The 27,124-nt window shown below is 37.8% G+C and overlaps 5 protein-coding genes and 1 long non-coding RNA gene across 16 annotated transcripts in view; 4 read left to right on the top strand and 2 right to left on the bottom strand.

Annotated features, from left to right (window-relative positions):
- Position 1: 1 nt before the first annotated feature.
- LOC143360208 (DDB1- and CUL4-associated factor 8) lies at positions 2-4,304 on the top strand. Of its 4 annotated transcripts, XM_076798859.1 has the most exons (13): positions 360-492; positions 913-1,227; positions 1,310-1,567; positions 1,632-1,721; positions 1,886-2,031; positions 2,110-2,253; positions 2,383-2,603; positions 2,695-2,860; positions 2,932-3,097; positions 3,254-3,384; positions 3,454-3,576; positions 3,652-3,769; positions 3,876-4,304. In XM_076798859.1, the coding sequence occupies exons 1-12, from the start codon at positions 486-488 to the stop codon at positions 3,748-3,750; spliced, it is 1,866 nt and encodes a 621-aa protein (XP_076654974.1). In that variant the 5' UTR covers positions 360-485; the 3' UTR covers positions 3,751-3,769; positions 3,876-4,304. The 4 variants fall into 4 exon arrangements, with proteins under 4 accessions (XP_076654976.1, XP_076654977.1, XP_076654975.1 ...); XM_076798861.1 differs by lacking the exon at positions 360-492 and adding an exon at positions 2-22 and having other exon boundaries at positions 3,652-4,304; XM_076798862.1 differs by lacking the exon at positions 360-492 and adding an exon at positions 29-189 and having other exon boundaries at positions 3,652-4,304.
- LOC143360214 (BOS complex subunit TMEM147) lies at positions 4,107-5,770 on the bottom strand. Its single transcript, XM_076798869.1, has 4 exons — positions 5,555-5,770; positions 5,318-5,456; positions 5,035-5,256; positions 4,107-4,929 (listed from the first exon to the last, which is right to left on the bottom strand). Exons 1-4 carry the CDS (start codon positions 5,629-5,631, stop codon positions 4,678-4,680), a joined length of 690 nt encoding a protein of 229 aa, XP_076654984.1. The 5' UTR covers positions 5,632-5,770; the 3' UTR covers positions 4,107-4,677.
- Positions 5,771-11,191: 5,421 nt separating this feature from the next.
- LOC143360343 (uncharacterized) lies at positions 11,192-13,867 on the top strand. Its single transcript, XM_076799076.1, has 2 exons — positions 11,192-11,302; positions 11,426-13,867. The coding sequence occupies exon 2, from the start codon at positions 11,750-11,752 to the stop codon at positions 13,865-13,867; it is 2,118 nt and encodes a 705-aa protein (XP_076655191.1). The 5' UTR covers positions 11,192-11,302; positions 11,426-11,749.
- A 40-nt stretch (positions 13,868-13,907) lies between these two features.
- LOC143360489 (uncharacterized) lies at positions 13,908-14,781 on the top strand. Its single transcript, XR_013083287.1, has 3 exons — positions 13,908-14,215; positions 14,280-14,402; positions 14,526-14,781. It is a non-coding gene; the product is annotated as an uncharacterized LOC143360489 (long non-coding RNA).
- An 858-nt stretch (positions 14,782-15,639) lies between these two features.
- On the top strand, positions 15,640-17,302 carry LOC143360342 (uncharacterized). Its single transcript, XM_076799075.1, has 6 exons — positions 15,640-15,910; positions 15,994-16,299; positions 16,396-16,630; positions 16,726-16,848; positions 16,921-17,058; positions 17,154-17,302. The coding sequence occupies exons 1-6, from the start codon at positions 15,770-15,772 to the stop codon at positions 17,300-17,302; spliced, it is 1,092 nt and encodes a 363-aa protein (XP_076655190.1). The 5' UTR covers positions 15,640-15,769.
- The window catches only part of Cora (erythrocyte membrane protein band 4.1 like coracle), a 40,505-nt gene continuing 30,536 nt past the window's right edge, over positions 17,156-27,124 (bottom strand). For 5 of the 8 annotated variants that reach the window (XM_076798849.1, XM_076798853.1, XM_076798851.1 and 2 more), the window contains 6 exons: positions 25,193-26,830; positions 24,558-24,665; positions 24,293-24,403; positions 22,314-22,418; positions 21,123-21,332; positions 18,501-21,035 (listed from right to left, as the gene is read on the bottom strand). In XM_076798849.1, coding sequence (XP_076654964.1) covers positions 20,856-21,035; positions 21,123-21,332; positions 22,314-22,418; positions 24,293-24,403; positions 24,558-24,665; positions 25,193-26,830 — 2,352 coding nt within the window. In that variant the 3' untranslated portion in view covers positions 18,501-20,855. Of the gene's footprint in view, positions 17,289-18,500; positions 21,036-21,122; positions 21,333-22,313; positions 22,419-24,292; positions 24,404-24,557; positions 24,666-25,192; positions 26,831-27,124 lie in introns of those variants that run through there. The other 3 variants (XR_013083232.1, XM_076798854.1, XM_076798855.1) reach the window with 3 other exon arrangements.

The following is a 27,124-nucleotide window of genomic DNA, read 5'->3' as shown; positions in this document are numbered from 1 at the left end:
ACGGTATTTCACGATTTGAACGGTAAAGTTTGATTCGTTGTATAAGAGGGTGCGCAAAAGTTATCGAATACATTTGTTTTCTTCTAATTGTTTTAACATTAGATTGTATAAATATAGTATGTGCAACTACGACGAATATTCTACCAATCAGAAATTATGAGCAGCCTAGTTCTTTTAGCACGGATTGCGGTGTGTGCAACATTTTCTATTCGAGACGTGTAGCTTTTTCAACTATTATTTCTAAATCGCAGAAGTAGGCACCGTATTTAGTTAATCGATTCGCATAATTTCGTCGATCGTTGTTCCTCTTTTCGTTGACGAACTAATAGTTGAAAAGAATAGCATTCATCATAAGTACCAACCATTCGGTCAGGTAATGTCATTTAAAAAGAAACAGATAGTAAATTTATGTAACGCGTAAGTGTGCGAACCTTTTATTCGTATTTTTGGACATTTACTTCTGAAGTAACATTCGATATTCGAAAATGACAGGTCAGTAGAACAGTCCGTACAGCAATGTGCGATGTTCTAATCGTGTCGTTCGCCGATAGTTATTTACTATATACGTATACATTGTGAAATGCTATAAAATCTATAAGACTTATAGCCGCGTCAGGATTTCGTAAATGTTATGTTATTTCTGCGCCGCTACGTTCGTGCTACGTAACTATACGAATTAAGTATAATTTTAGATAATTCCACCGAGCTGCACAAATCGGATAAATCGAAACTTTTCTTTACGTTTACGTATTTATTATTTTATTTACTTCTTGCGATCATTTACGTGTACATCGCTGTTTAAATCTTTTCTCTAGTCTGTAGCGAATATACTGTCAGCGATAAAGAAAAGAATTCCTAAAATTTTTAATATTTACTCAAATGCATTAAATGTATATTTATCCACATTTATAGATGATGATATAACACAAAATTCAAAAGATAGTATCTTGAATGAAACTAGTGTTGATTGGAAGGATGAAGAAGTTGGTATAAACAAAGCGAACGTAACAATAGAAACAGTGGAGATGCCAAATGAAATTGAAAGCGAAGACAAAGCAGTACAACAAAATGTTGAAGACAAGAAAGATGCCTCCGAGGAGAATAGAAAACAAGAATTTGCTAATCTCGATTCAGCCATGTTAACAGAACCATCCACTTCGCAAGGCAACACTTTAACTTCCTTTGATAATGTTGGATCGAGCAGTAGAGAACGAAATGAAACCAAAGGTATTATCAAAATCCCATATATACAAATATATGTATTACACTTGTTGCCAAACACAATCGTATTCTTAATTGGTTGTAACAGGTGAAGTTTATTTTACAGATCGAATAGACGATAGCGGTGGAGTTTCGATGGAAAGTCTTGGAAATAGTTCAGACGAGGATTCCGGTAGACAGAGGCTAAGCCAAGGTGTATCGAGTCCATCAATATCCGAAGATGATAGCATGGACAGTACAACGGAATTTAATAAAATTAAATCCTGGCTGGATGATATGAAGGAAGACGATGACACCACTAGCGACAGTTCTTCGGATGACTTGGATGCTGTTCAATTGAGACATAGTAAGGAATTGCAAGATCTATAGAATCTATATAAGGTCCTTTAATGATATATATGTAAATGTAGAAACAGAGCAGGGTGCAGGGAGTGGAGGAAGATTCAGAAAGTTTCTATGTTCAGATAATGATTTTTGCGACATTGACGATGATTCAATAGGTATATATGTATATATACATATATTATATATGCGTATAGGTATATTTTTTAATTAGATGTAAACTGGTAGGTATAGGTAGGTATAGGTAGGTACATTGTGTTTATATTTTATTTTAATGTACGAATACTTACTTCCCAAAATAAAACTCTGGCTTATTTTAAAGCAAACAGACCGAAACCTAAGTGGTCCGTGGTGCCTGAGCTTACTTCTCGCGAACGAGGTTGCAACCCACTGTTCCACCGAAGATGCTACGGTTCATTGCATGTTGCGGAACGTCTGAAAATTATGCAAGAGCTCAATGAACATCGGGTAGTTATATTTGATGAAAAGAGAAACCAGAAATTCTATCATGAAGCTTATATATGCTAATGCGACATATTTTTACAGGGCTGCGTGAATGGCCTAAATTTTAATCAAAAAGGAAATTTATTAGCTAGTTGTTCCGATGATTTAGCCGTGATTGTATGGAATTGGGCAGTAGGGAAGAAACAACATATTTTCGACACAGGTCATACAAGTAATGTATTTCAGGTATGTACGAGCGTATATTAATTAAATTTTATAGGATGTGCTGAATATTTTCTATATTCGGTGCACCCTGTATTTGTGTTTCAATTATAGAATAATGTGTTTCTCTAATAATATATCTTAAATGTTTAGTCCAAGTGGCTTTCGTTCGACGATAATTTTTTAATAACTTGTGCTCGTGACGGCCATGTACGACTATTGGATGTGAATCGCGGTGCATCACGAAACGTTGCAACCCATGATGCACCGACTCATAAACTAGATGTTCACCCAGACACGCCGCACATCGTTCTATCTGCCGGCGAAGATGCCAAAGTGCTGTCCATCGATATTAGAGAAAATGAAGCAACGGAGTACGTGTTACCATTCAAACAACTCTTGTTTTGTAATATTTTTTTAAGTTGTTCCTTCGGTTTCGCAACGTACATGAGATTGATTGCGTAGACTGACAGTCGTGAAGGATGGCATCCATAATGTGAGGCTGTACAGCGTTCAATCGCATCCTATGAACAGTAATGAATTTTGCGTCGGTGGAGTCGCGCCTGAAGTTCGAATTTATGATCGACGAAAAGCGTCCTCGCAGCTGCATAAACTTTGCCCTGCACATTTGGTACAGCATTTCGATTCCAAGTGAAACTCTCTATTGCTAGTTCTGTTTAACCAGTTTGTGATCAATTGCAGATTGGATGCCCGGAAAACGTACTTGTCACTTCAGCTGTATATAACTATAATGGAACCGAAATTCTGGCAAGTTACAGCGACGAACTGATATATTTATTTGATGCAGTCTCACCGAAATTCGGAGATTTTGTGCATAGTTATGATGGCCACAGTAATACTATTACTGGTATGTTATACAATGCGTTTTGAGTAGTTGGAAAATTACTATGAACGCCCTCTACATAAAACGACGGTGATGTTAAGAACTACACTGTGCCCAGTCTCAAGTATTTACGCTCGATATATGTACTATGTATAAAAACTTTATTTACGTGTTTTACAGTAAAGGGCGTGTCTTTCTTCGGACCGAAAAGTGAGTTCGTTATATCTGGATCTGACACTAGAGACATATTTGTCTGGGATAAGGAATCGGAAGTGATTATCAATTCGATGGCGGGTGGCAAACGAGGAGTCGTACGTACCTGCGTCAATTTAATCGATTTGGAACGATAAATAGTTATTTAATAATATCTTATTAAACAGGTCAATTGCTTAGAACCACATCCGCATATACCCGTTCTTGCCACAAGCGGGCTAAGGTACGATGTGAAAATATGGGCTCCGTCCAACGACCATTCTCCTACCATTTGGGAACACTCGTCCTCTGTATGCATACTAAACAATGTATCCGAACGAATAGTAGTCAATTTCAATTTCACACTTGAGATTTTTTTCTTTTAGGTCATGAATTTGCGGGGTGCAAAAAGGACAATACGCCTCGGGGAGAACACATTGTATATAGAATACGAAGATCATCCTGTGATACTATTTGTAGATTAATTTTACGAAACTTCCGAGAGTATGTAGTAGAAGAAGTAATCGGTTAACGAATATAAGTCGATAACGACTTGTCTTTTCATACTGAAGTTAAATTAATTTGTATCCGTTTATATTACGAAATATAGCGCATTCAAGATAGTGATGCCGGTGAGGACGATGACGACGATAACGGTAGCGATAATCGTCCACATAGAACAAAGACTGCAATGTTCTCCATATTAGAGGTATCGAATGAGACTGTTCTGATGTTCGTGAAATTAACATCTGCACGATATTTTCAGAGATAATTAAACATTAAAATTATGGTGAAATACATACCGAAAACGAACTAAAACAGTTCTATGACCCTTCTTCGATTTATGTTTTTGTTTTCTTTTTTTTTTTTATCAGATCGGTAACTTATATACGTTATACACATAAATTCTTCTTCTTATTATTAATAATATTTCTGTAGTTGCAAGATCTAGTGTGTGATAAAACTGTATAAAGACTGTTGTTAAGAACGTGTACAGTATTGAGTGATAGTAAGGAACAATACAGTTCTATCTACTAAAGTTTCGTTGAACATACATGTTTATTTTTGCCCGTCGGATACAGGTAAAAAATTGGAACTATACTTCGAATAAGTTGTTCAGTTTTGTAACTTTAGTGTGTACATTTAATTACTGTAAATAAAAATCCATTAAAGTGTTCAAAACTGCGTCACTAATTCTTTCATATATTAAAATATTTATTTGTTACCATTAACCAGCTTAATGTACAGCAATGCATTGTTCTTAGATGATTCGTTCCGTACAAGTGAAAGTAATTCGGTCGAAAAAAAAAATTAAGAAAGAAAGAACGTTAGTCTTAAATATGGAAATGTAATGTATTACGTAGTAAATGTATAACATGAAATAAAAAGATTTTCAAAGGACGTAACGTGTTTTAAAAGATACCAATCGAATGAGCAAGAGCTGCATATATGTGCAACGTCGTGGTACCTATTATAAAAGTAGTAACAGCTTTAACAATGAGTGCTAACCACGGGCCAGTTAGGAAAAGTGTAGTTAGGAAGTCCAAGATGAGCGATCTATAGATTGTGAGCACAAGCATGCCAATTACTACAGGAACTAAACCACGTTTCAAATCGTGCCTTGACCACAGCCACACGAGCGTTGCTGTCGTTATATGCTGTACCTATGCATCAGAAATGGAACATATATAGAGTAAGACTTTTGTTCGACACCTGTGAATGATACGAAGAATGTGTTAACATAGAATTTAGTAGCATTCGATACTTACTAGGTTAATGTTAGATTCAAGACTCTCTTGAATGTATTTCCAATCAAACTCTGCCCCCCTCGCACCAACCCACAATAGAAGGAATCTGGTAAGGAGTACCTCGGCTCCTGCCCATCCAATTCCAGCCGTTAAAACTTTAGCATGTCCCTTACCAGGAATACTATTCAGCACTAGAAGGATTCCTACTAAATCAGCTAAATCTATCGACGATTTTAAGAATTCCTGAAACGTAATATCATCAATAATTAACAGAACTCGACGGAATAACAATCAAAATACGTACGCCTACTAAATCGAAGCCTCCTTCACCCACAGTATCAGCTGTCGGGAAAAATGTGGCGAATGCCAGCATTTTTACTAGTTGGGTGAAAATGTAAATGCCTCCTGCTTGAATGCATTTCCAAAATGCTCCGTATTCAGACCTGAAAGTTTTTAATGCGTTAGTTTCATCGTAAAATACTTCTATCAAGAGGCACGGCCGCAGTCGCATTTAGGTTAGAATGTTCTTGATCGTACTCACAAGCCGGAATACTTGTAGGTGAGGTAATATGGGACGTAAACTAAAGCTAAACAATTTCCGAAATGGTATAGTGTCATTTTTTCGATAGTATTATGTCAATTTAATTGTCATATCATAAATTATGCACTAGCAGACAACTCATAATAATATACAGGTGATTACATGCTCCATTTCGCAATTGGAAAGTCACTGTATAGAAGCCACTTAGTTCGGGTGTGCAGTGTAGATGGCAACATGATCGCAAACCTGTTACCTGTCCCTTTCTTTCCCGCAATGGATTATAAATCTGTCATTGTTTAGTACCATCCAAACTTGTCATATGTTCCCAATAGGGCTGTGCGAGTACCCGAAAATGCGAGCCGAGCTTAGCTCGGCTCGATTGTGCGAGTCGAGTCGAGTACTCGCACGATGCGAGCTACTCGCACCGATGCGAGCTACTCGCACCGATGCGAGCTACTCGCACCGATGCGAGCTACTCGCAACGATGCGAGCTACTCGCACCGATGCGAGCTATCCGCACCGATGCGAGCTGCTCGCAACGAAGCGAACGGCTCGAAATAAAATCAGGCGTAAAATGACATGGTGCGAGTTACAGCGGGAAGATCAGCACATCGATATTATCAAGCATTTTAGTATATTGACAATGCTAAATGTTTGCGATGTTTTATTATATATTTTGATATTGAAATGTTGATTCAGAATTTGTATAACCCTTATTGAAAATAATTATGCAATAACAACTATTTCCTAGATTTATGTAAATAACTAGATGTGAAGAACGGTATTTTATATATTCCTTTATATTATACTCCGGGGTTCAGTGTACAGTCGTAAAAATGTGTTGTTGCAAAATTGTTTATAATGTTGAAAATTAACGTTAAACTTCGTTAAATAGTTTTTGAAGGAATGGATATATAAATATTGTATAATATTGATGTGTATTTATACGAGGTCGCCGCCGCGTCTACAATGTATGCTGGCGGTTCGTCGGCGTGCTCTTTGATCGGCGTGATCTTTGGTCGGCGTGACAGCTACTAGATGACATGTAATGAAAACTCAGGAAAAATTGCGTTATATAATTGCGTTAATTGTCTAGCTAGGAAGTAGATTGAACTTTGCTGCCACTACGAATTATTTGGTAGTTAGCATGATTTTGGACCATCGTATAAAAGATCGACTGTTATCCACGGAGAAGAGCCAACAATTGCAAATTGAAAAATGATTTCGAGATGAAAATCGGTAAACTTTTTACAAACATTAAAATATTAACTAAACAGAAAGTATGACGAGTGTTGAACGTAGACATCAGATCCTTTTAAAAGGACCTAGCCGATTTATGGTCAAAACTGCCCTTAGAGGTTTTTCAATGATTAATGAACAATTCGAAAGCTGACTAAGAAAAACCCCTCTGAGTAAAATTTCAACCCCCTATCTTGCCCATGAGGTTGGTTACAGGGTAAATTAGATTTCGCGCTTCTCCGCGTATTTTCCGCACTCTGATGCTTCCTAAAATTCTGAAAAAATGTGACATATTTTGGATTCTAAGGCTGACTTTTGATAATTTTTTCAGATTTTTTTGTTACAAACTGTGGTCGTAAAAAAATGAAAAACCTCCAAAAAATCGGAAAAATGCAGATTCTTCAAAAATGTGAAAACATACTATTCTACTGTTTAGTTCCTTGTTAAAGTACTATAACAGGCAGTGTCGTCAATTTTTTTTAGATTTTTTGTTGTGAGACATCATCGTCAAAAAACAATAAAAACCAAATTTTTTCGACGTTTTTGCTATTAGGAGGAAAGTTACATTTGTTGGTTTTATCGCAGATATATATTAAGTAATTTTTAGCATTATTAAATTGAAACAAGTAATTGTTTGACCTAAGAAATGTGATTTAAGAGAAAGAATAAATTGTATTTTGTGTGATATATACCAGAATGTTCGTAAAGTTTTGTAACATCGCCAGACGTCGAACTAAGGAGCGGATATGCTGGGGTTCTTATCCCGTCGGTGGTCAATGTTTTTTCCCATACATCATTTTTATTTTTTCAATTTCTTATATTATTTATTCATGTGATTTTAACAATATTTTTTTAATGTTCTAAAAATATTGAAGTAACATTGATTAGGCAATGAATATTTATATTATTGTGTTCGTCCACGATTTCCGCCAGATATGAAATTGCTTGTGAAAATTGGTAAGATTCCGTGAAAAGAATTTTGAAATCCACTTCTGTCATTTCCAGAAAATCAAGAAATCAATACTGTTTGAAATGGAATCTTTTTGCGGTTCCAATTGTTTTGACCATCTTAATCGGCTATGCCCTTTTAAATCTTATCACCTATACGTGCACAGTACCGAATGACAGGCTGTTGGAACTTCCAACTTGTGTGAAAGGTTGTAGACTGGCACATATTGGCACGAATGCGTACAAATATATATCAATATTATACAATATTTATATATCCATTCCTTTCAAAAACTATTTAACGAAGTTTAACGTTAATTTTCAACATTATAAACAATTTTGCGACAATACATTTTTACGACTGTACACTGAACCGGAGTATAATATAAAGGAATATATAAAATACCGTTCTTCACATCTAGTTATTTACATAAATCTAGGAAATAGTTGTTATTGCATAATTATTTTCAATAAGGGTTATACAAATTCTGAATCAACATTTCACTATCAAAATATATAATAAAACATCGCAAACATTTAGCATTGTCAATATACTAAAATGCTTGATAATATCGATGTGCTGATCTTCCCGCTGTAACTCGCATCATGTCATTTTACGCCTGATTTTATTTCGAGCCGTTCGCTTCGTTGCGAGCAGCTCGCATCGGTGCGGATAGCTCGCATCGGTGCGGGTAGCTCGCATCGGTGCGAGTAGTTCGCATCGTTGCGAGTAGCTCGCATCGGTGCGAGCAGCTCGCATCGTGCGAGTACTCGACTCGACTCGAAAAGCGAGTCCCGGCTCGACTCGACCCGAGCTCGGCTCGCATATGCGAGCTTGGCTGCAGGCCTAGTTCCCAATACAAAGTTGGCTCTGCAGGTATTAGGAGCCGCATGACAAAATAGTTTAAAAAGTAGGCTTTACGAATCTAGACAGTGCCATCCTCCTCACACAATCGACGTAAAATTGAAAATTTGTTATCAACGTAAATAACTAGGAATAATTTATGAATATTTGCAATCGGAGAATAAAGAACAGACCTACAGCAGTTTTCGCATATAGTTTCTCGTCCTGCTTTCTTCCGAATTAATGAGCTATTAACAATTATTCAAACCCTTGTTCTAAACTACCCAGATAGCCAAATGCCTACTCGACCAAATCCTGCTCGAAGCAGAAGAGTTATGTATTTCGTACCAAACCCTGCTCGAAGCAGAATTTGGAACTCCTGTGCTTTGATTGTGACACCAAAGTGTGTCGTGGAATTCATAAGGCAATGCGGCGGCAGATGGTTGTCACATCCATGCGAAGCCTACAGGTAAAATTCCATGCGGCATCATGCGGCATGGGAGCCAAACTTTGACTTCGTTATAGAGGGCAGGTCCGTCGCACTAAGAACGGACGTAACCTTGTTCTAACAGTAAATATCGGTAAAAATTGAAGTAAATCTTCCTGTGTAGGGTGGGAAAAGGTATTTTATTTAAGTTTCAATGCGTAATAAAGATAAAGTGATGCGTAAACACCACAATGTGTCGTGAAAGACAAAGCGCCGTGTTGTATAATTCGAAGAGCGTACGTGCGAGAAAGAGAGAGAGAGAACGAGCGCGAAGAGTGTGCGTGCGAGAGAGAAAGAAAAGAGCGCGAAGAGTATGCGTGCGAGACAGAGAGAGAAAAGAGCGCGAAGAGTGTGCGTGCGAGAGGAAGTGAATTCGAAGAAGATTGAAAGAAGAATATGGAAAGGGATGACGGAATATTTTTAATGTGTATTAATTTTTTATTTCAATTGAATTTATTTTCAAATTGTTACAATTAGTATAATTGTAATATAATTTAATATAATTTAAAATATATAATATAATTTAAAATATATAATTTAATTTAAAAAGTCAATTAAAAAAGCCAATTTAATTTAAAATATGATTTAATATAATTTAAAATTAGCACTAAAAAGTGCTGTTTGGAGCACTGAAAAGTGCTGTTTGGTGTTTTTTTTTTTTATTTTTTATTTTTCTTATTTTCAGTGGAGGGAGGTTAAATGCGTTACGCACAACTTCTCGGGGCCATTCCAACCCCGAGAAAGTGTGGGACTCCCCAAGCGATCGCCCCCCGTTTCAGAGGGGCGATGTGACAGCGAGGGTTTACCCACTAAAACTCCTCCCTCCACTTGCGCCCCCGGTTACTCTGCCTGCTGCCAGGGGTTAACATATCTCGCCGTACTGCCCGACGGCTTCTTGTGCCGGACCCTTTCTTTGCGAGCTTTCAGGACCACTCGCATCGAATCTTGAAATTCGAGGCGAGTGGGCCTTGCGAAAGATCTGCTTTCGCAAACTGCATCTGCAACATTATTTAAGAAAGATTATTTACACGGTCATATTAAGCTTATTAAGTTAATGTATTAAGCAATAAATAATTCTTACCGAAAAGGGCCCGCACAATTTTCGTGGGACACAATGGTTGGCAACTGTCCGTGCCAAACCACGTGTATGAGGGTAGGAGGCTGTCGCAGACAGCCTCTCTAAAAGAGGCACTCAGTGCCTCTTTTAGATTATACCCTCCTACCTGGGCAAAGAAGTCAACCTAAAAAATAATAAGTTATATCATTAATATATATACTCACACGTGTGTGCGCATATAGCAATGGAATAAATGCATACACTTACCACATTACTGTACTCCTGTTCGGAGCAGTTTTCGAAGTTGTCTACCTCTTCCCTCGTTTGAAGAGGTAGACATTCCGGCTTTCTCCCATAAGTACGAGGTTGCTCCCTTTTTTCCAATATTCTAGAAAGAAGAAGTAAATTTTGTTAAATATTGCCATCATACTGTAATTTCAATTTCTTAAATTACATACTGATCCATTTTCTTATCCAGCAGGTCCAGCTTTCTTGCGAGGTGTTCGTTCTGAGACATCAGTTTCGCGTTTTGCGACATCAGTTGCTCAAATTGGGTGATGGTTGTGATGGTTGCGGGGGTCTGTGGTGTTATAGGACTTGGTGGTGTTATAGGAGGTGGTGTTATAGGACGTGGTGGTAAATAGGACGTGGAGGAAGCAGACAAATCTATTGGGGAGGAGGTTGGTGGTGGTATGGGAGGAGGATTGAGCAAGGATGTCGACTTTGCTCCATGACTCTCCGGCGAATCGGCCTCCAGAACTCTCTGGAGCTCCTCATCGGAGTTAAGAGCACTCGCTGGTTCAAAAGGGCGTTTCCGTCGCCGAGGCTCCCCATCCGACGAGGTGGTCTTATACCTCGCCGGCTTCTGGATTGTCCTCTCTGGACGACGGTTTGGAATCTGAAAAACATATGAAAAATAATATAATGATATACCGATAATATATACAATATTTTAGATTAATTATATGATACAGGAGACTGAAACTTACCTTTTCCATTGCCTCAATTTTCAACGAAATTCGCTTCTCGAAATGTGATCGTCTTGATGGGATGCACGATAGCGAATGACCGTAGCGAGTTGCATTTTTCTGCATGCGGTCGTTATAAACAAATGACATTCAAATTCCGCGCCAACTGTGCGCATGCCCTTAAGGATCTAACACAATAATACGCGTAAATATTAATGCACACATTATTAATTTAATTAATTTAATTCTTAATTTTTAATTTTAATTCATTAATTTCTTTTAAAGCTATAATATGTATAACTTTTAATTTATGATGCGCGTATGTTAGGTGTTGCGCGTTACGGGATCATGCGCAGTGCAGTTTGCGACACCAGACCGGAAACAACACCTCTCACGACGAAGGTGTCGGTGTTTCGACACGCGCTCTGATTCCGTCTTGTTTTTAGTGATTACTTTGTTAGTTAATTACTAATTGTTAAGTTCGTGAATTCACTCTGAAGCAGTGAAGACTGGATGAGCAGTGGATTTGAAGGAAGGAAGGATAGAAGCAGAGAAGACGCCAGATAAGTATTGCCACGTGGTATTGTTACCAATACACGTAACACATTATTATATATTTTGTATATTCTTTATTCAGTTTTCTTTTACCCCCATGGATCGTAGATATTTGAAAAATTCGGTTTCGCGAAAACCGTATAATAAATTAAGCGATAGGCAAAAACGAAGTATTCGGCGCGAAATAACCTTAAATTTGAGGAAGTATTCACGTGACAATGAATTACAAAGTCCCCCTAATGTTGATAATCTGCAGGACATTCCCAGCACGTCTTCCTTATCCGTGCCTGTCAGTAATAATAATAATAATGAAAGTCTTCTTAATATTCCCACCACATCTTCATTTACGCATGATTCCTCTTCTACCTCTTCATGCGATGATGTGGTTTGGGAGTCCGCTGGTACTGTTTCAGAAGTATCATTTCGTGATCGTTTGGCATCTTGCTTTGTGGACAATAATTTAACGCACACTCAGGGGAACAACATCTTATCTCTTCTACGTACCCATTCGTGTTTTTCTAGTTTGCCGAAAGATATAAGAACGCTCATTGGTACACCACGTACCAGTGTGGTCACCTCTGTGGTAGAACCAGGAGAGTATGTTCATTTTGATGTAGAGTTGAAAATAGTTAAACAGTTATCTCAATGTTCTTCAGTAATTCCTGAAGAGTTGCAATTGGATTTTCATGTGGACGGATGTAGTTTAGATAATTCCAATACAATTCAAATTTGGCCTATTCAAGTCAGAATTGTAAATATCTTAAATAGTAAACCCATTGTAGTAGGGATTTATAAAGGCACCCAAAAACCCAAGGATTGTAACAGTTATCTTCAAAAATTTGTCTGTGACATAAACTTGATAATTTCAAATGGAGGCATTACGTTCCACGAGAAAAAAATTCCAGTCGTATTAAGGTGTTTTATTGCTGATGCACCAGCTCGAGCCTTTATACTTCATCACAAAGGCCATATGTCTCATCGACCTTGTTCCAAGTGCAAAGTTTGTGGTACACAGGAAAGAGGACGTCAGGTTTTCAATGGTATTACACATCCTTTACGAAGTGATGAAGAATATACCAGGTGTTCCGATGAGGATCATCATAAAGACGGTCAAAGTCCATTAGCTTTGATGCCAATAGGAATGGTATCACAGGTGCCATTCGAGTATATGCATCTCGTATGTCTAGGTGTCATTAAAAAATTATTATCTGCCTGGGTGTGTGGCAAATATTCTCCATTTTCAAAATTATCTTCTCGACAAATTTTCACAATCTCAGAGAGAATGAGAAGGATCAATAAATATTGTCCATCCGAGTTTGCAAGGCGTCCTAGATCAATAGATTTATTTTCCAAATTTAAAGCAACAGAATTTCGGCAATTTCTTTTGTATACTGGTCCAGTTGTCACCTATGGAGTGCTGAAGGATAATGTATATCGACACTTCTTGTTTCTGCACAGTGCGATAAGAATAATGGTTTCACAGGTTTTTGTTAGCAAATATTTAAAGTTTGCAGGAGCAGCTTTGCAACAATTTGTTCGTCGTTGTGAAAAGTTCTATGGCCCAACTTTTAATTCTTATAATGTCCACGGTCTTCTCCACTTGGCCGATGACGTCAGACGTTTTGGTACATTAGATTCATTTTCAGCTTTCCCGTATGAAAGCAACATGTCCATTTTTAGAAAATATTGCAGAAAGCCAGGACAACCCCTTCAACAATTTTCTAATAGAATGAGTGAGATAGAACATCATGGCAGTAATAAGGGAGGAGGTGATTCTTCAACCACCATTCAGGCATCTATGATGTTTCATAATAGTTGTGGTGCTATTTCTTACCGCAAACTTCAAATTCACAGCTTATTGCTTGGCACAGACGAGCACGATAATTGCTGCATTTTACACGATGGCACAGTTTGTATAATTTCATCTATTAGTCCCCATGAAAATTCTTTTCGCTTAGGTGTACAAAGATTTCTACAAGTTGATGTATTCTATGATATCGCCTTGTTATCTCCAGCACTAGAAATTTTTAAATGCGATACTTTGAGCACTGAAATAACATATGTTAGCCAGGAAGATGTTAGGGCAAAATGTTACCGAATGCCATTGGAGGCCATGAACGTTTCCAACGAATCGTCGACAGATGAAGAAGACGATAACATATTGGGAATGTCCCAGTGGGTTATCGCTGTGCTGGTTCATTGTGAAACAGTATAATTTATTCCATGATACGCATGGAAAACAAATAACTTTATGTTATAATCAATAATATCTTCCGTGCAGTATTGTATAGTATTATTTTAGTACTCTAAACTTTATATAGTACTCACAAATATTTTTAATTATTTCAGATACCTATTTTTCCGAGAATGCTTTACTACCAGGATTACCACCGAAAGTAATTTGGAACAAATGTCAAAACAGTATTATTATGAGTTGATTAATGAAATGAAATGTTACCCCGATACAATGCTGTATCCTTGGCTAGCAGCTAAATTAAATCAGCTTCAATTAGATGTCTACATACATAATTTTTCATTAATATATCTATTCCAAGAACAAAAGGTAAACAAAAAAGAAAAAAGGTAAACAAAAGGATATTATATTCTTAATAACAGAACATGAACAGTTAGGAACACAGGCTTGGTTGGATGCCTATCATCTATCATCTTTATTTGCTTCGAGATCCTGTCTGCACTGTGCTGTGTAGTTATAATTGAAGACATTTCATCTCATAAGTGGAAATGGCAAAGTGAGTATATACATTATCCTAGAATTAAAAAAAATTTTTTTTCTTCCAAATATATCGATTGTACAATGAGAACAGAACACATATCCATATCACGTTCTAATGTAAGGCCCTTTTTGTTTGTAGGAAGGAGAAACTTCAAGAGTGGTGTGCTGTCCGTGTCCGCTGATGAGAGGAAGCATAACAAAAATAAATAAATAAATATATTGTTAATAAACTCTTCTTAAGCGCCCCCATACCTTATTTTCCATTCGAGGGTTTTATTTCCATTATTTTAAGATTTGAATATTTATTTTTTATTTTATAACAGTTTTGTTATGATAATTGAATTTTATATTATTTTTATTTCCTTCGTGTAACTTGTACAGTTCATTTTTTTAAATTTTATTGTCTATTCGTTTTCTTTCTTAAGATTATAAACATGAAACAAATAAATTTATATAATACAAATATATGTAAAATAAAAATAAATTAAGATTAAAATAAATACATTTGTAAATTGAATTTTCCCTCTCGTCGTTTATTCCGATTTTTCCCGATATTTACTTTCAGAACAAGGTTACCCCTTTCTTATTGCGACGGACCTGCCCTCTATAACGAAGGCTGATCGAAGCAAAAGTGTGGCACGAACAGGCACGAATATGGCGTGGCAGATTTTCTACTGGAATACATATGGCAATGCGGCGGCAGATGGATGGCACTTCCGTGTCAAATTTTAGTGGCAGATTCAAAGCATTTTGCTTACTGGGTATCCTCAACAAATTCGACAATTAATTTCTTAACTTTACGGGCACAATTAATGCGCTTTTATGATTAAGAAAATCACTCTAGACTCTGAGCAACATTTCTATAGCAATTACAGACGGACTTGCGTTGTGGTTCATTAGTTATTAACAATTGTTCACTTGAGTTGTTATACCTCTAATGTGCGACGAGGATAGCAATAATCGAGTCGTGCGCCTAGTGGCGCCATCCGTGGCGAAACTCTGAAACTGCTAGACAAACGATACCGACGGCTCACTTTAATTTTCTGTTACCTTCGCAGTCCACTGTCGGTATCATCACAGACGAGATTACCGACGAGATATTTAGAAAGACTGCCAGCCCCCGTCTCAAACAGCAAGCCTCAAAGTGGGTCCCAGGTCCTGTGGTATCATATCACAATATGATAGAGTTTATTATATTGTGATAATTTTTATTTATTTTTTATTTACCATCACAATTTCCGAGTTTCGTCACAGATGCCGCCACTGGGCCAGAAAAACTGTCAGGTAAAAGGCGCGTGTTTCAAGTAATGTTTGATCAATGATGAAATGTATCCGTGAAGCTTCTCGCGTTTCTCCTCACTCGTTTAATGAAATTCCCGAATTATGGTGAGATTAACTACCGAGTACATCGACAGAAAATGTTCTCAAGCATTGTTAAGCAAATCTCTCAGCAAGAAAATAAAGAAACAGGAACTGTACAATACAACGCATTTGCGTATGAACAATATGTTTATAAGCAGCATTGTAAGACATCCTCGCGACACACTGGTAACGATTGTACGTTGAATTTCAATACTAATTAACAACACACGTTTCTTTTGTCACAGGGGAATTTTAACGATTATAAAAACCTTAAAGTGATATACTTGCAAAACAACAATATATCGAGCATAGAGAATTTGGACTTTGCATCCAATCTGACCCATCTGTATTTACAACACAATGCGATTCGGAAAATGGAAAATTTAGACGCGTTCGACAAACTTCAAGTTCTGTACTTGGGATACAACAATATAGTTGTGGTGGAAGGACTCGATAATGCGAGGAACTTAACTACTTTGGACATAGAAAATCAAATGCTGAGTCTTGGAGAATCATTGTGCTTTGATCCACGAAGTGTACATACTTTATCCGTGAGTGCTTGATTATGTTTAAGTCGAGCGACGTTACACACACACACACGCGCGCGCACGTACAAGCGTGAGAACCCTTTGTTACATTCCTTTTAGACTTGTTTACAAGTACTCAACATCTCCGGTAACAAAATGACATCTCTAAAAGACGTCAAGAGTTTACAGAAATTAGAGATTTTAGACGCCAGAAACAATCTATTGGAAGATATCGACGATCTCACCGAGACCATGAGCACCTTAATCTCGTTGAGAGACTTGTCTTTGCAAGGCAATCCTGTAACTCGGTGTTACAGATACAAAGAAAATCTGATCGCCAATAATGATACAATAAGTTTGTTTATTTGTTAGACGGTTCTATTTTATATCTACGATTCATACTTATAGATATTATTGTGATTATTATTATTATTGTTATATTATTGACAGGAAATTTCAATGGGAAAACGGTCACGGATGTGTGCCGATGTTTCATGAAAAGATTCAAGATAGAGAAACACCTATACCGCAAGAAGAAGTCATCTAGAGTTACATTGGATGAAGATATTACAAGTAACCATTTAATTAGATCCCTTACAGACGTTCTAGGTGGTATAGATTCGTTACCGCAACTTGTTTTTCTAGGTTCATTGGATCTACCGCTAGCACTGAAGAAATCAATATCTAGGGCAATGTTTCAGCATCCAGGTCCAAAATTATCCGTTACAATTTCATCAACCATTGACGACATGCCACCACAAATGTTTCCACCGTGGAAAACAGGTATAACTGGGGAGAAAAACCGCACGAGGTATCGTAATACGTACAATATATGTATATATACGCTAAATCTATTGTTTTAACTAATTTAGCGCCAGGTACAAAAACTATACGACAAGGCCATGTGACACCAAGGCCATTCTGGAGTAACGTGATTAAAACGAAACAGCCTCATGTTGTGCGATCGTTGATAAAGAGCAAAGCTATTCAATTACCACCAATCACGCTGTCCCCTAACATAAAATAAAAGAACAGTTTTGTTTTTTTTTTGTGTAACATTCAATACATTTGTCATTATTAACTTTCATAACGTTACAACAACAAATTATACATATATGCATGCAAAGAAACAGATTCCTTTGAGATTAGATGTGTTCTTATATTTATTAATATTCTTGTTTAGAAAAATTATTTATAATTCATTGTACGGTTCTCATCCAGGTTTAGTCGTTTTATATGTATGTATGTATATGCTATTAAATAACTACCACGTAAACTATCTCGTTAATGCCTGCATGCCGGAAAGTCGTGTACAAAAAGTAAAAATAAAATCCTACAATCGAGATTGCGTTGAACGAAAATATATGTATGGCGAAACATGTAAAAAGAAACACTGAAGGCGAACTAATTACAACGATATTTTGTACAACTTTCTAGCACTAAGGCGGTATTTCTATCATGCGAATGTGCATGTAAAGTGACAGTTTTCTTTTGTATAGCTGAACTAAAAAAAGTACATTGAAGTTCATGCGGGTGAAACAACTGTTTAATTTAAATATAGAACGAATACGTGCATAAAGTAAAACCCAGACCTAGCGCGGGGATCACTGTACGATATTATAATTATGACATTATAAAAGTATAATATTATGTTATCACTGAATGAACAACAGAAATATCAAAGTACAAAATACTATTAACTACATTTGTACACTGCTTGAAGATTTATGCACATTGTATCTTTCAAAATCAGTTTTCTATACCAACTAAAACGCGAATAGAAGTATATGAAGTTGATACAAGATGTGGAAAATGTTTGTTCACGCATGGCGAACTCGGATGAAATTGCGCAACAAATTCTTCAAGCAGAGCTAAAGCATCATAAAATTCTGATAACTTTATAAAGAATTAAATAAATAACTTTGACATGGCGCAGGCATTTACAATATATACTTGTTAGTCACTATAAGCATGGAATGTTAGATTACACGATAAGAACAAGTACATAAATTATAAAATTACACGGTATAAAAGATACGAGTAGCAAATGAATTTCTTGTTCATCGTAACTATGTACTCGGTCTTCTATTATATCCGAAAACGAAGCCTTGTTCTATCGAAAGTGTTGTATGCGAATTTCTCACGAATAATATGTTCGGGAATAGAAAGAATCAATTACTGTAATGGTTGAGCATTATCTTAAAATATCAGTTAACACTTCGAAATAAGGTGAGATTAATGAATCAATATATTTGAAACATTAGCTGCCAGCGTATAACAAACTAAACTTAAAAGACACAATGCAGCTCGCACGTAGATGGACAATGATTATCCTTTGTTCCAGATCAACTATGATGATTCTCTCGCTCTTTCTCTCTCTCTCTATATATATATACGTATATTATCATGTGGGTGTTAACATTACCAGAACTTTGAAGAAATCGTTTACTCTCTGGTGAGATATATCGAACGTAAGCAGCTAAATCTAACTCTTTTCTCCGAAACTAATGGATGTATCAAAATTTGATTTGTTCATGTAAAAGGTAGAAAAGTAAAAAAGATTAGTTTATAATTAATGCGTGAAAATATTTATCGTTAGAAAATAAATGCTTTGTGCAGAATGCAAGCGTAATATATATGCATATAGTGTATTAACAGGTATCCTCGAATAATGCATTTTTCAGAGAACAAAGGTATAAACAAGCCTCCTACAGTGAGATATGCATATCTTAATGCTGTGTCACAATTGCCGCATGTACAATATGTATATTATATTATTCATACATAAATATATAAAGCTGCGGTACATTCTAATATATATAAATTTATTTATATATAACTTTGTTTTTTTTTCTTCAAAATAAAAAAAAAGAAAAAAGGTGATTTAAATCTTAATAATTTTATTGTAGATTCAGGTTATCAGCCTTTTCTCAATCTTAGCATAATTCTTCGCGTCTCATAAAAAAATTAAATAAGCTATTGAATAAACGAAATCTTATTTGACATTGTAGTCTTAAAACTACAGAAGTTACAGCTAAATTTAGACACATACGCTGACCAATGCATCATAGCTCTTGGTATGAAGTTACATATACATATATAATTTATCATCTTACTAGTATACATTATACTAATAACTCTTATCGTTCGCAAAGTATAGAATTCAATTCAAGGAAATCTGCACAGTTTCCGAATGCTTGTTTTAAATTATTAAATAAAAGTGTATGTAACAGCAATGCGAATAATACATATTCTCCTTTTTGTTCTACATTGCTGATACTAATACTTCAAAGTCGGAGAAAACTTTGTAGATTTCCAACATTTTCCGTCGGATAAACATAAGTGTTTCATGTGTACATGTATATGTATATATATAAATCTATACATATATTTATTTATTTCTATGTATATATTAATATTTCATATGTAAAAGACTTTGACTTTGTCACACAACAAACATTATGTAATAATGATTAAAAAAGAAAATTATATTACAAATAATCAAAATGTAAAAAAAGTATTGCATGAAAGCTACTATATTTGAAAAAATTCTTGTGTTCCTGTTGTCACTTATGTATTATATACCTTCCACCATTAGTTTTCATATATTCAGTTTGAAATAATTACTTTGTATCAACAGATTCATAACATCACGTTACACGTGTGTAATTTATGCATGTATACATATACATATACATATATATATATATTTGTGTGTGTATGCTCGTTATAGTCTTTGTATCTGTTAGACATATATGTTTATAATGGTTGCATAATTCATCTGTGTATTAATAATATATTTTAAATATCTTCGACTTCACAAAACACTTTTAAACTGTAATATTTTTCAAAGTTATTTTCGTTCTTCATTATACGTTAGGCTCGTGGATGAACTTTTTCCAAATAGAAATTTATATCGAAACAGAAAGCACGTTCGCGGAAGAATAAAAACAAAAAAAAAAGAACAGACAATTAAGCATAGCATCGCCAACGGTTTCGGAGTATAATATCGAACAAATTTTTGTTATGTATATCAGCAACGCGATATTTCACTTGCTGCGAAACGATGTAAGTTTATAGGGCACTCTTATCTTTCTACCTATATGAACAGACCGTGATCTTTTGTTCACGTGAATACATACATGACTATGTATACATAATATGTATAATATATATTTATGCTTCGTGTATGTAAACGACACATACACTCTGAATATGAACACTGCAGTTTATGGTACAAGGTACCGCGATTTTATTTCTCGTTAAAAGAAACAACATCGCCAACGATGTTCTTCCTTCTAGTAAACAACTTGATTTTGAATCAAGTTCAAAGCTCATGTTAGCGGGCAACGTTTGCCATAAGAAATAATGATTTCCAATTCTTCTTACAGGAAAGATATTTAATTTCGACAATATAAATAATCAGTTCAATTGTTCCTCTCGCGCATCTTTACGAATGCAATGGTAATATATTAACAGTGAAATATCGTTTTAATTCTCTAGAGCTTAACTTACCAGCGTTAAATCTTTTTAGACAATGAGTGCCCTCTATTTCTTACAGAATTATTCTTAAACGCCGATTACTGCGCCGTTTGCTGTTGGATTTCGATTTTCTCGACTGTCATGTCCGGGTTCATCGCGGTGGCTTCTTGGATCGCTTCTGCTAGAGCACGATCGTGATCGATGGGATCGCCGTCCGACTGTATCGTTATTTTCTGTTCTACCCGGGTCTCTACAACCCCGTCCCTCTCCGTTTTGTACTAAAATGAAAATGGTCGAGTTACAACAGCTTCTATCTATTTGTAATTACTAAACTAAAGGTTCCTCGGAAGACTGGAGAATCTTACCGTGATCGTTTCAACGGTACGAGTTTTACTGGATATTGTTTGAGAGCTGACAATCTCTCCCGTTGCGCTATACAAACCGTCTTCGCTCTCAACAGCTACTTTCCTAGTTTCGGTTGCTACCAGTGGAACCGTAGTAGTCGCTGTTACGTTTGTTTCCGGTTCTCCTTTCTGATCGCTCGTCTCGGTTGTCTCGACACTAGCCGGATCGCCCTGAATCAAATTTTCCAGCACTGACATTTATTTCGTACGAGGGACCGGATAGCAACAACTTCTCGCGAGGTATACTTAACGCAAACGATATACAGTGATTTCTCTATATATGTCGACAACGCCTCGATGATAAACGTCGCGGAATTATCCCCACCACTGCGGGGTATACCCCTTGAGGGGTCGCGAAGCTCATACACGACGCTGGCAAGACCCGTGTTGTTGACATATATCGAGAATTCATTGTACAGTGTTTACTCTGTATATGTCCCAAATGCCTAGCCGATAATAGTCTCAGAACTATCCCCACTGTCGCGGGGACACTTCACCGAGAAGTGTAAGGTCGCGTGGATCAAAGAATTGTATCACCTGGACGATACATGTCCGTGGCTAGACCCGTGTTATAGACATATATCGAGTAAACACTGTACACGATATATTACAATGTACAGATAACGATTAATGCGCTAGGAAGAGACATAGACGACAAACGATGAACCAAAGTTTTCAGTATTGTAAGTTTCTTGTTATTCTCGTGAAATATTAATTAATTAATACCTTAAAACCAGTGCCTTCGAGATAATGATACGTTACACTTTTTCTCGACTGTTTATGGGAATGTTATGTTTTTTTTTTTAATTTTAGTATCGATGAATGTTAACCGATGAGAACCAATGGGACAAACACATTTGAAACAATCAATCCAATCAGCGGTAATAGCGTCTGTACGATAATTCTCAATCGTTTCTTTTTTTCTTTTTCTTTTTTAGTAATGTTTTAGACATATGTTACACGTTGTGCGATATGAGAATAGATGGAAAAAGAAAACATGTACCTGAACGCTGATCCACTCAGAAACACAATTTAAAACGTTCTTGCGACTATATTTCAACGTTTAATCTCGCAGAAATAAAAAAACAAACATCTCTGACAAAACTTTCGACAAGATCCGCTAATAAAATTATACGATCCTTGAAGATTTACCTGATAATATTGATTGTAGAAAGCCTGCTGATCATCTTCAAGGTCAATTGGAGTACCTGAATCATCGCTGCTTGAACTGGATGTACTGAGCCTTCGTGAGAACAGCTACACCATGCAATGTGTTAACCAAGCCGGCAAAAATTAATTACAAAAATAAATAAAAAAAAAAATTAAATCGAATGATACATAGCATGGGTTAAATTTAATCAATTAATCAGCGTTATGAATGAGTATTACTGATAGTACACGCTGGTAATCCACTCGTAAAATAATTAATTCTGTTGGAACTTGTACACCTAACGACGCAACACTGTACGAATGATATCCTCCTGTTTGATCGGCGAAAGAATAACAGAAATTAGGTTCTTTACCATAAGATAAAGCAATAAGAGAATTCGGTCATTATTCTTGCGCCGATCACAACCAAAACAATATGATGTGTACAGTGTTTACTCTATATATGTCCTACATGCCTAGTCGATAAAAGTCCCAGAACTATCCCCACTGCCGCAGGTTTTGAACCGAGGTTTTCTACGTTCGGCGTGAAAAGAAGAATAGTACCTCCCGATATAGGTCCCTGTCCAGACCCGTGTTTTGGACATATATCGAGTAAACACTGTATTTGTTTATACAGGGTGAGTCACCTAACGTTTGCACCTCAAATATCTTTGTTGTTTCTAAAGATACGTAAAATATGGTAAGGACAAAGTTGAATGGTACAATGAGGCTGACACGACGCCATAAAAAAATTTTGTTTTTATGTAATTTTTTTTAGAGATATCAAGGTCACCTTGACATTTTTAAATGGAACCACCCTTTTTTAAACACCTACAATGATAGTCCCTTTCATTAGGAATGCAGTGACTATATGATTCCAAGGTCATTCAAGGTCAAGGACAGAAAAAACGTATGAAACTATAATATGGAAGCAGAATACCTGTATTTTATAAATGTATAATTGGGCCATGATTAGTGAATGCTGCTTCGTCCGTAAACAAGACGTTAGAAAAAAATGAATGACTTTGAAGCAATCCACATTGACAAAAGTTAATTCTATTTTGAAAATCATTCCCGTGCAATTCTTGATGGAGCGATATGTGGAACGGATGAAATTTATGTCGGGCCAGAAATCGTATTACGCTACTTTGACTTATGCCTGCTTCCCGGGAAATTTTTCTCGTACTCGCGTGAGGATCGACAGCTGCAGCTGCTAAAATATTAATTTCATTGTCTTCATTAGTCGAGGGATTCTTCCGTTTGTGCTGTCTTGCATGTACACTTCCAGTACTTCGAAACAACCTGTACGTATTAATGAAAGCCTGTCTAGAAGGAGTGTTTCGCTCGGAGTACCTTTCTTCATAAAGTAATCGGGCCTGCACTGCATTTTGTCTACATTCACGGTAAATCGTGATCATATCACACTTTTCAGTCATTGAATAAGACGGAATCGCATTTGGGAACATACTGATAGTAGATAAGAATGCTGAATAACAATAACATTGAAGGACCTTAGTACGTTTACTTTAACTACGACCATACTATGTTTACTATTTACTACAAGTCTCAACCGTGATAAACGTATTCTGCTTTCATATTCTAAATCTTATACGTTTTCTCTGTCTGTGACCTGGAATGATCTTGGAATAATTATTGTCAGTGAATTCCTAATGAAAGGGACTATCATTGTAGGTGTTTAAAAAAGGGTGGTTCTATTTAAAAAAGTCAAGGTCACCTTGATATCTCTAAAAAAATGACATAAAAACAAAATTTGGCATCGTGTCAGCCCCATTGTACCATTCAACTTTGTCCTTACCATATTTTACGTATCTTTAGAAACAACAAAGATATTTTAGGTGCAAACGTTAGGTGACTCACCCTGTATATATATATATGGTGGTGTATTCCATGAATGCTTACATGCTTCGACCATTATTAGTGAGCTATGTACGCTATCGCAGAGTTCAGAGTCCGCAAATTACCTGTTCACCGGAAAGAACGTGGCTCGTCGTTCGAACCTCTTGAGTGACCACTCTCTGCTCCTGTCGGGTCGCGCTGGTCGCAGTCGTGTGCGCTACAGTCTTTTCTTCTACCTGATGTGACAAAAAAAAATTGTAAAAAAAAACGGTAAATCTCGCAGCAACTCTGTAGACGAATTTTTCCGAGAGTACCGTGAAAGAGGTTCTCGGTGACCGAACGGTCGGTCAAGTGTACGGTACGTAGAGTGCGTGAACAATTGGTACAAACCTGGCTGGTCTTTTGGTTCTTTTCGAGGTCCTCGTGCATGGTAGCGGTACGCGTGGTGACAGCGGTCGCTGTCATGTAGGGAGCTCTACCGTCATCCGGTGCCTCTGCCTAAATACAACTACAAGGTGACTAGTGTCTCATAATAACAGAACCGGTACATATGATACGACATGTGTGTGCATATGAAAACTCGAAACGGATATAAGGAGAACGTGTACATGTTCGATCGAACGTTTTTTTTTTTTCTTTCTTATGCACTGGTTTCAAGATGATTGCAGCTTTTTACAGGTGTACGATTTTCGATTTGCAACTTATACCGACGAATAAACATTTACAGCATGCGGTACACAAATACTACTGGAGGGATCAACATTGCAACACACACAGATACATATATATATATATCTCCGTCGAACTAAGTAAATACGCTACACAACGAATATTCAAATATCTTTCAAAAATTCAAACGGTAGGTGGGTGGGGCAAAACTGTGTAATTGAACGCGTCCCAAGTAAAGTCGTCAGTCGGTTCAACCCCCTCTCGTTCGGATCGTTCCGTTTTTACCTTCTGTGATCAGTGCAGAAGTGTGATTTGGGCTTTAGAGTATCTCGTGTTACTTGACAAAATTATATCACCTTGTTAATCTGCGTGGAAACGGTTACTTGGCCTGTCCCTCCTGGCGTCAGATCCTCGATTTTCTCCTCTATATTTTGCGTGACGCCTTCCTGATCCTTCACCACCGATTGCTTGGTCGTTGTCTTCACAATGGTCGGAGCGGTGCTCGGAAGCGCCGGCGGTTTCTTCGTTTTCGAGACGGCAACGACTTTGTTGGCGTCCTGTACTTCTTTCATGATCGTTTCGCTGTTCAACGGTTGCCCGGTGCTGGCGAACACCATGCCGTCCTTCACGAACGCGCCCTCCTCCCCGAAGATCTCTTGGTTCATCGGTTTACCGGACTTGTCGTAGATCTTCCCATCCTTGACGTAACTACCGTCGTTCGAGAACGCTGCCTGACTTACCGGCTTGCCGTCCCTGTCGCACAGCAACCCTTTGCGCACCGAAGTGATGGTGATCACGGTGAAGTATTTATCGACAGGCTTGCCAGCCGCCGAGCAAACAACGCCATCTTTCACGACGTTCCCATCGGAGTCGAAGGTTGCCTGTTTCAGTGGTTTTCCTGCTTTATCAACCACCACGCCCTTCTCTACCTTCAAACCCTCCGGACCGAATGCTTCCTGTGTAAGCGGTTGTCCATTCGAATCGTGGATCTTTCCGTTCCTGATGAAACCGGTCTCCGATGGTAACACACCATGCGTCGCTGGTTTCCCGTTGCTCCCGTAGATCAGGCCATCCTTCACATAGCTGCCGTCGTTTTTATAGTTTGCCTGGTTCAGGGGCTGCCCGGCGCGGTCGTAAATCCTTCCGTTTTTCACGACGTTGCCGTTCGAATCGAAATTACCATGTTTCAACGGTTTACCGTCGTTGCCGCACACCAATCCGTACCGCACCATCTTGTCGTTGATCGCTCTGCTACTGTCCGGACGAATGCTGTGCTGATCCACCGGTTTGCCATCTTTGGTATAAATCACACCTCCGATAACTTTCGATCCATCCGGCAGCGGTAGAACGTGGTGCTCCGGTTTCGACTCCGTCGCAGACGACGGTGGAACGGCGCCGGCACAATCCGCTTGTCCTTGTTGCCTTTCAGCAATGATCAGGGCTGCCGATAGATCTTTCTCCGCTACTTCCGGCCGGGAAACAGCTTTCTGTTGTTCCTTTAATCCGGCCGATTCCACGTAATTCAGACCCGGAGTCTTTAATCCGGGCTTGGTCGCGTCCGCTTCTTTGGTTTTCCTCTTTTCCGCTGATTCCGCCACCTTCTTCTCCTCGCCAGGGGCGTAATTAAAGGCCAGGCCCGTGGCCTTGCGACTCGCGGCGGTCGGCGATTGTTGGCTCTGCACTCCGGACGACGCCGGCCTGTCCTCGTACGAGAACCCGTGCGGCGTGAACGGTTTCCTCGTCGGTGAGGTCTCCGTCTCCTCGTAGTCGTACGGCTTCGTGTAACCCGGCGGCTGCGGCGATTCCGGGGCGGTTTTCGATTTCTCGATGTTCGACGTCTCGGTCAACGGTTTCGCCGGCTGCTTCTCCGACTTCGAGAGATTCGACTCCGCGTCGCTCTTCTCCAGAGATTCCTCCAGCTCCTTGTTCTTCTTCTGTTTCTTCTGCTTCGTGTCCTTTTCCCTTTTGCCGAATAGGAAGCCACCGACCGAGCTCTTTCGTGGCAAACAAAAACATGCAAAATTCCAGAAACATGCCGAACACAGTGGATTAGAAAGAACGTACCGAACGAATCGGTCGACAACAATTTTCTACGATAGAAAAACTGAGTGTGCCAATCATTTTCGATCCACTGCATCTATCTGAATACACAGGGGTGAGTCGCGAGAAACGGCACAGGCGGTTTCTCGAGACTCCGTACACTGTGAAAATATACAGGTTGTCCCAGAAATGTTGCGCTTCCTCGAAACCGATGATTTCCGAGGTTGTTTCAATAACTTTTCGCAAAG

This window comes from Halictus rubicundus, chromosome 13 (genome assembly GCF_050948215.1).
Source record: "Halictus rubicundus isolate RS-2024b chromosome 13, iyHalRubi1_principal, whole genome shotgun sequence".
Classification (NCBI taxonomy): domain Eukaryota; kingdom Metazoa; phylum Arthropoda; class Insecta; order Hymenoptera; family Halictidae; genus Halictus; species Halictus rubicundus.
Note: the sequence above shows the minus strand (reverse complement) of the source record. Positions and strands in the feature narration are given on the sequence as shown.

Coding starts and splice junctions, on each gene's coding strand:
- LOC143360343 (XM_076799076.1), top strand. CDS start 11,750: ATGGATCGTAGATATTTGAAAAATTCGGTTTCGCGAAAACCGTATAAT.
- LOC143360342 (XM_076799075.1), top strand. CDS start 15,770: ATGGTGAGATTAACTACCGAGTACATCGACAGAAAATGTTCTCAAGCA. Junction 15,911..15,993: donor ATATGTTTATAAGCAGCATT/GTAAGACATCCT, acceptor CTTTTGTCACAG/GGGAATTTTAACGATTATAA. Junction 16,631..16,725: donor CGCCAATAATGATACAATAA/GTTTGTTTATTT, acceptor TATTATTGACAG/GAAATTTCAATGGGAAAACG.
- LOC143360214 (XM_076798869.1), bottom strand. CDS start 5,631: ATGACACTATACCATTTCGGAAATTGTTTAGCTTTAGTTTACGTCCCA. Junction 5,457..5,554: donor ACCTACAAGTATTCCGGCTT/GTGAGTACGATC, acceptor AAAAACTTTCAG/GTCTGAATACGGAGCATTTT. Junction 4,930..5,034: donor TTGAATCTAACATTAACCTA/GTAAGTATCGAA, acceptor TCTGATGCATAG/GTACAGCATATAACGACAGC.
- LOC143360208 (XM_076798859.1), top strand. Junction 3,098..3,253: donor CCACAGTAATACTATTACTG/GTATGTTATACA, acceptor CGTGTTTTACAG/TAAAGGGCGTGTCTTTCTTC. Junction 3,385..3,453: donor CGGGTGGCAAACGAGGAGTC/GTACGTACCTGC, acceptor CTTATTAAACAG/GTCAATTGCTTAGAACCACA.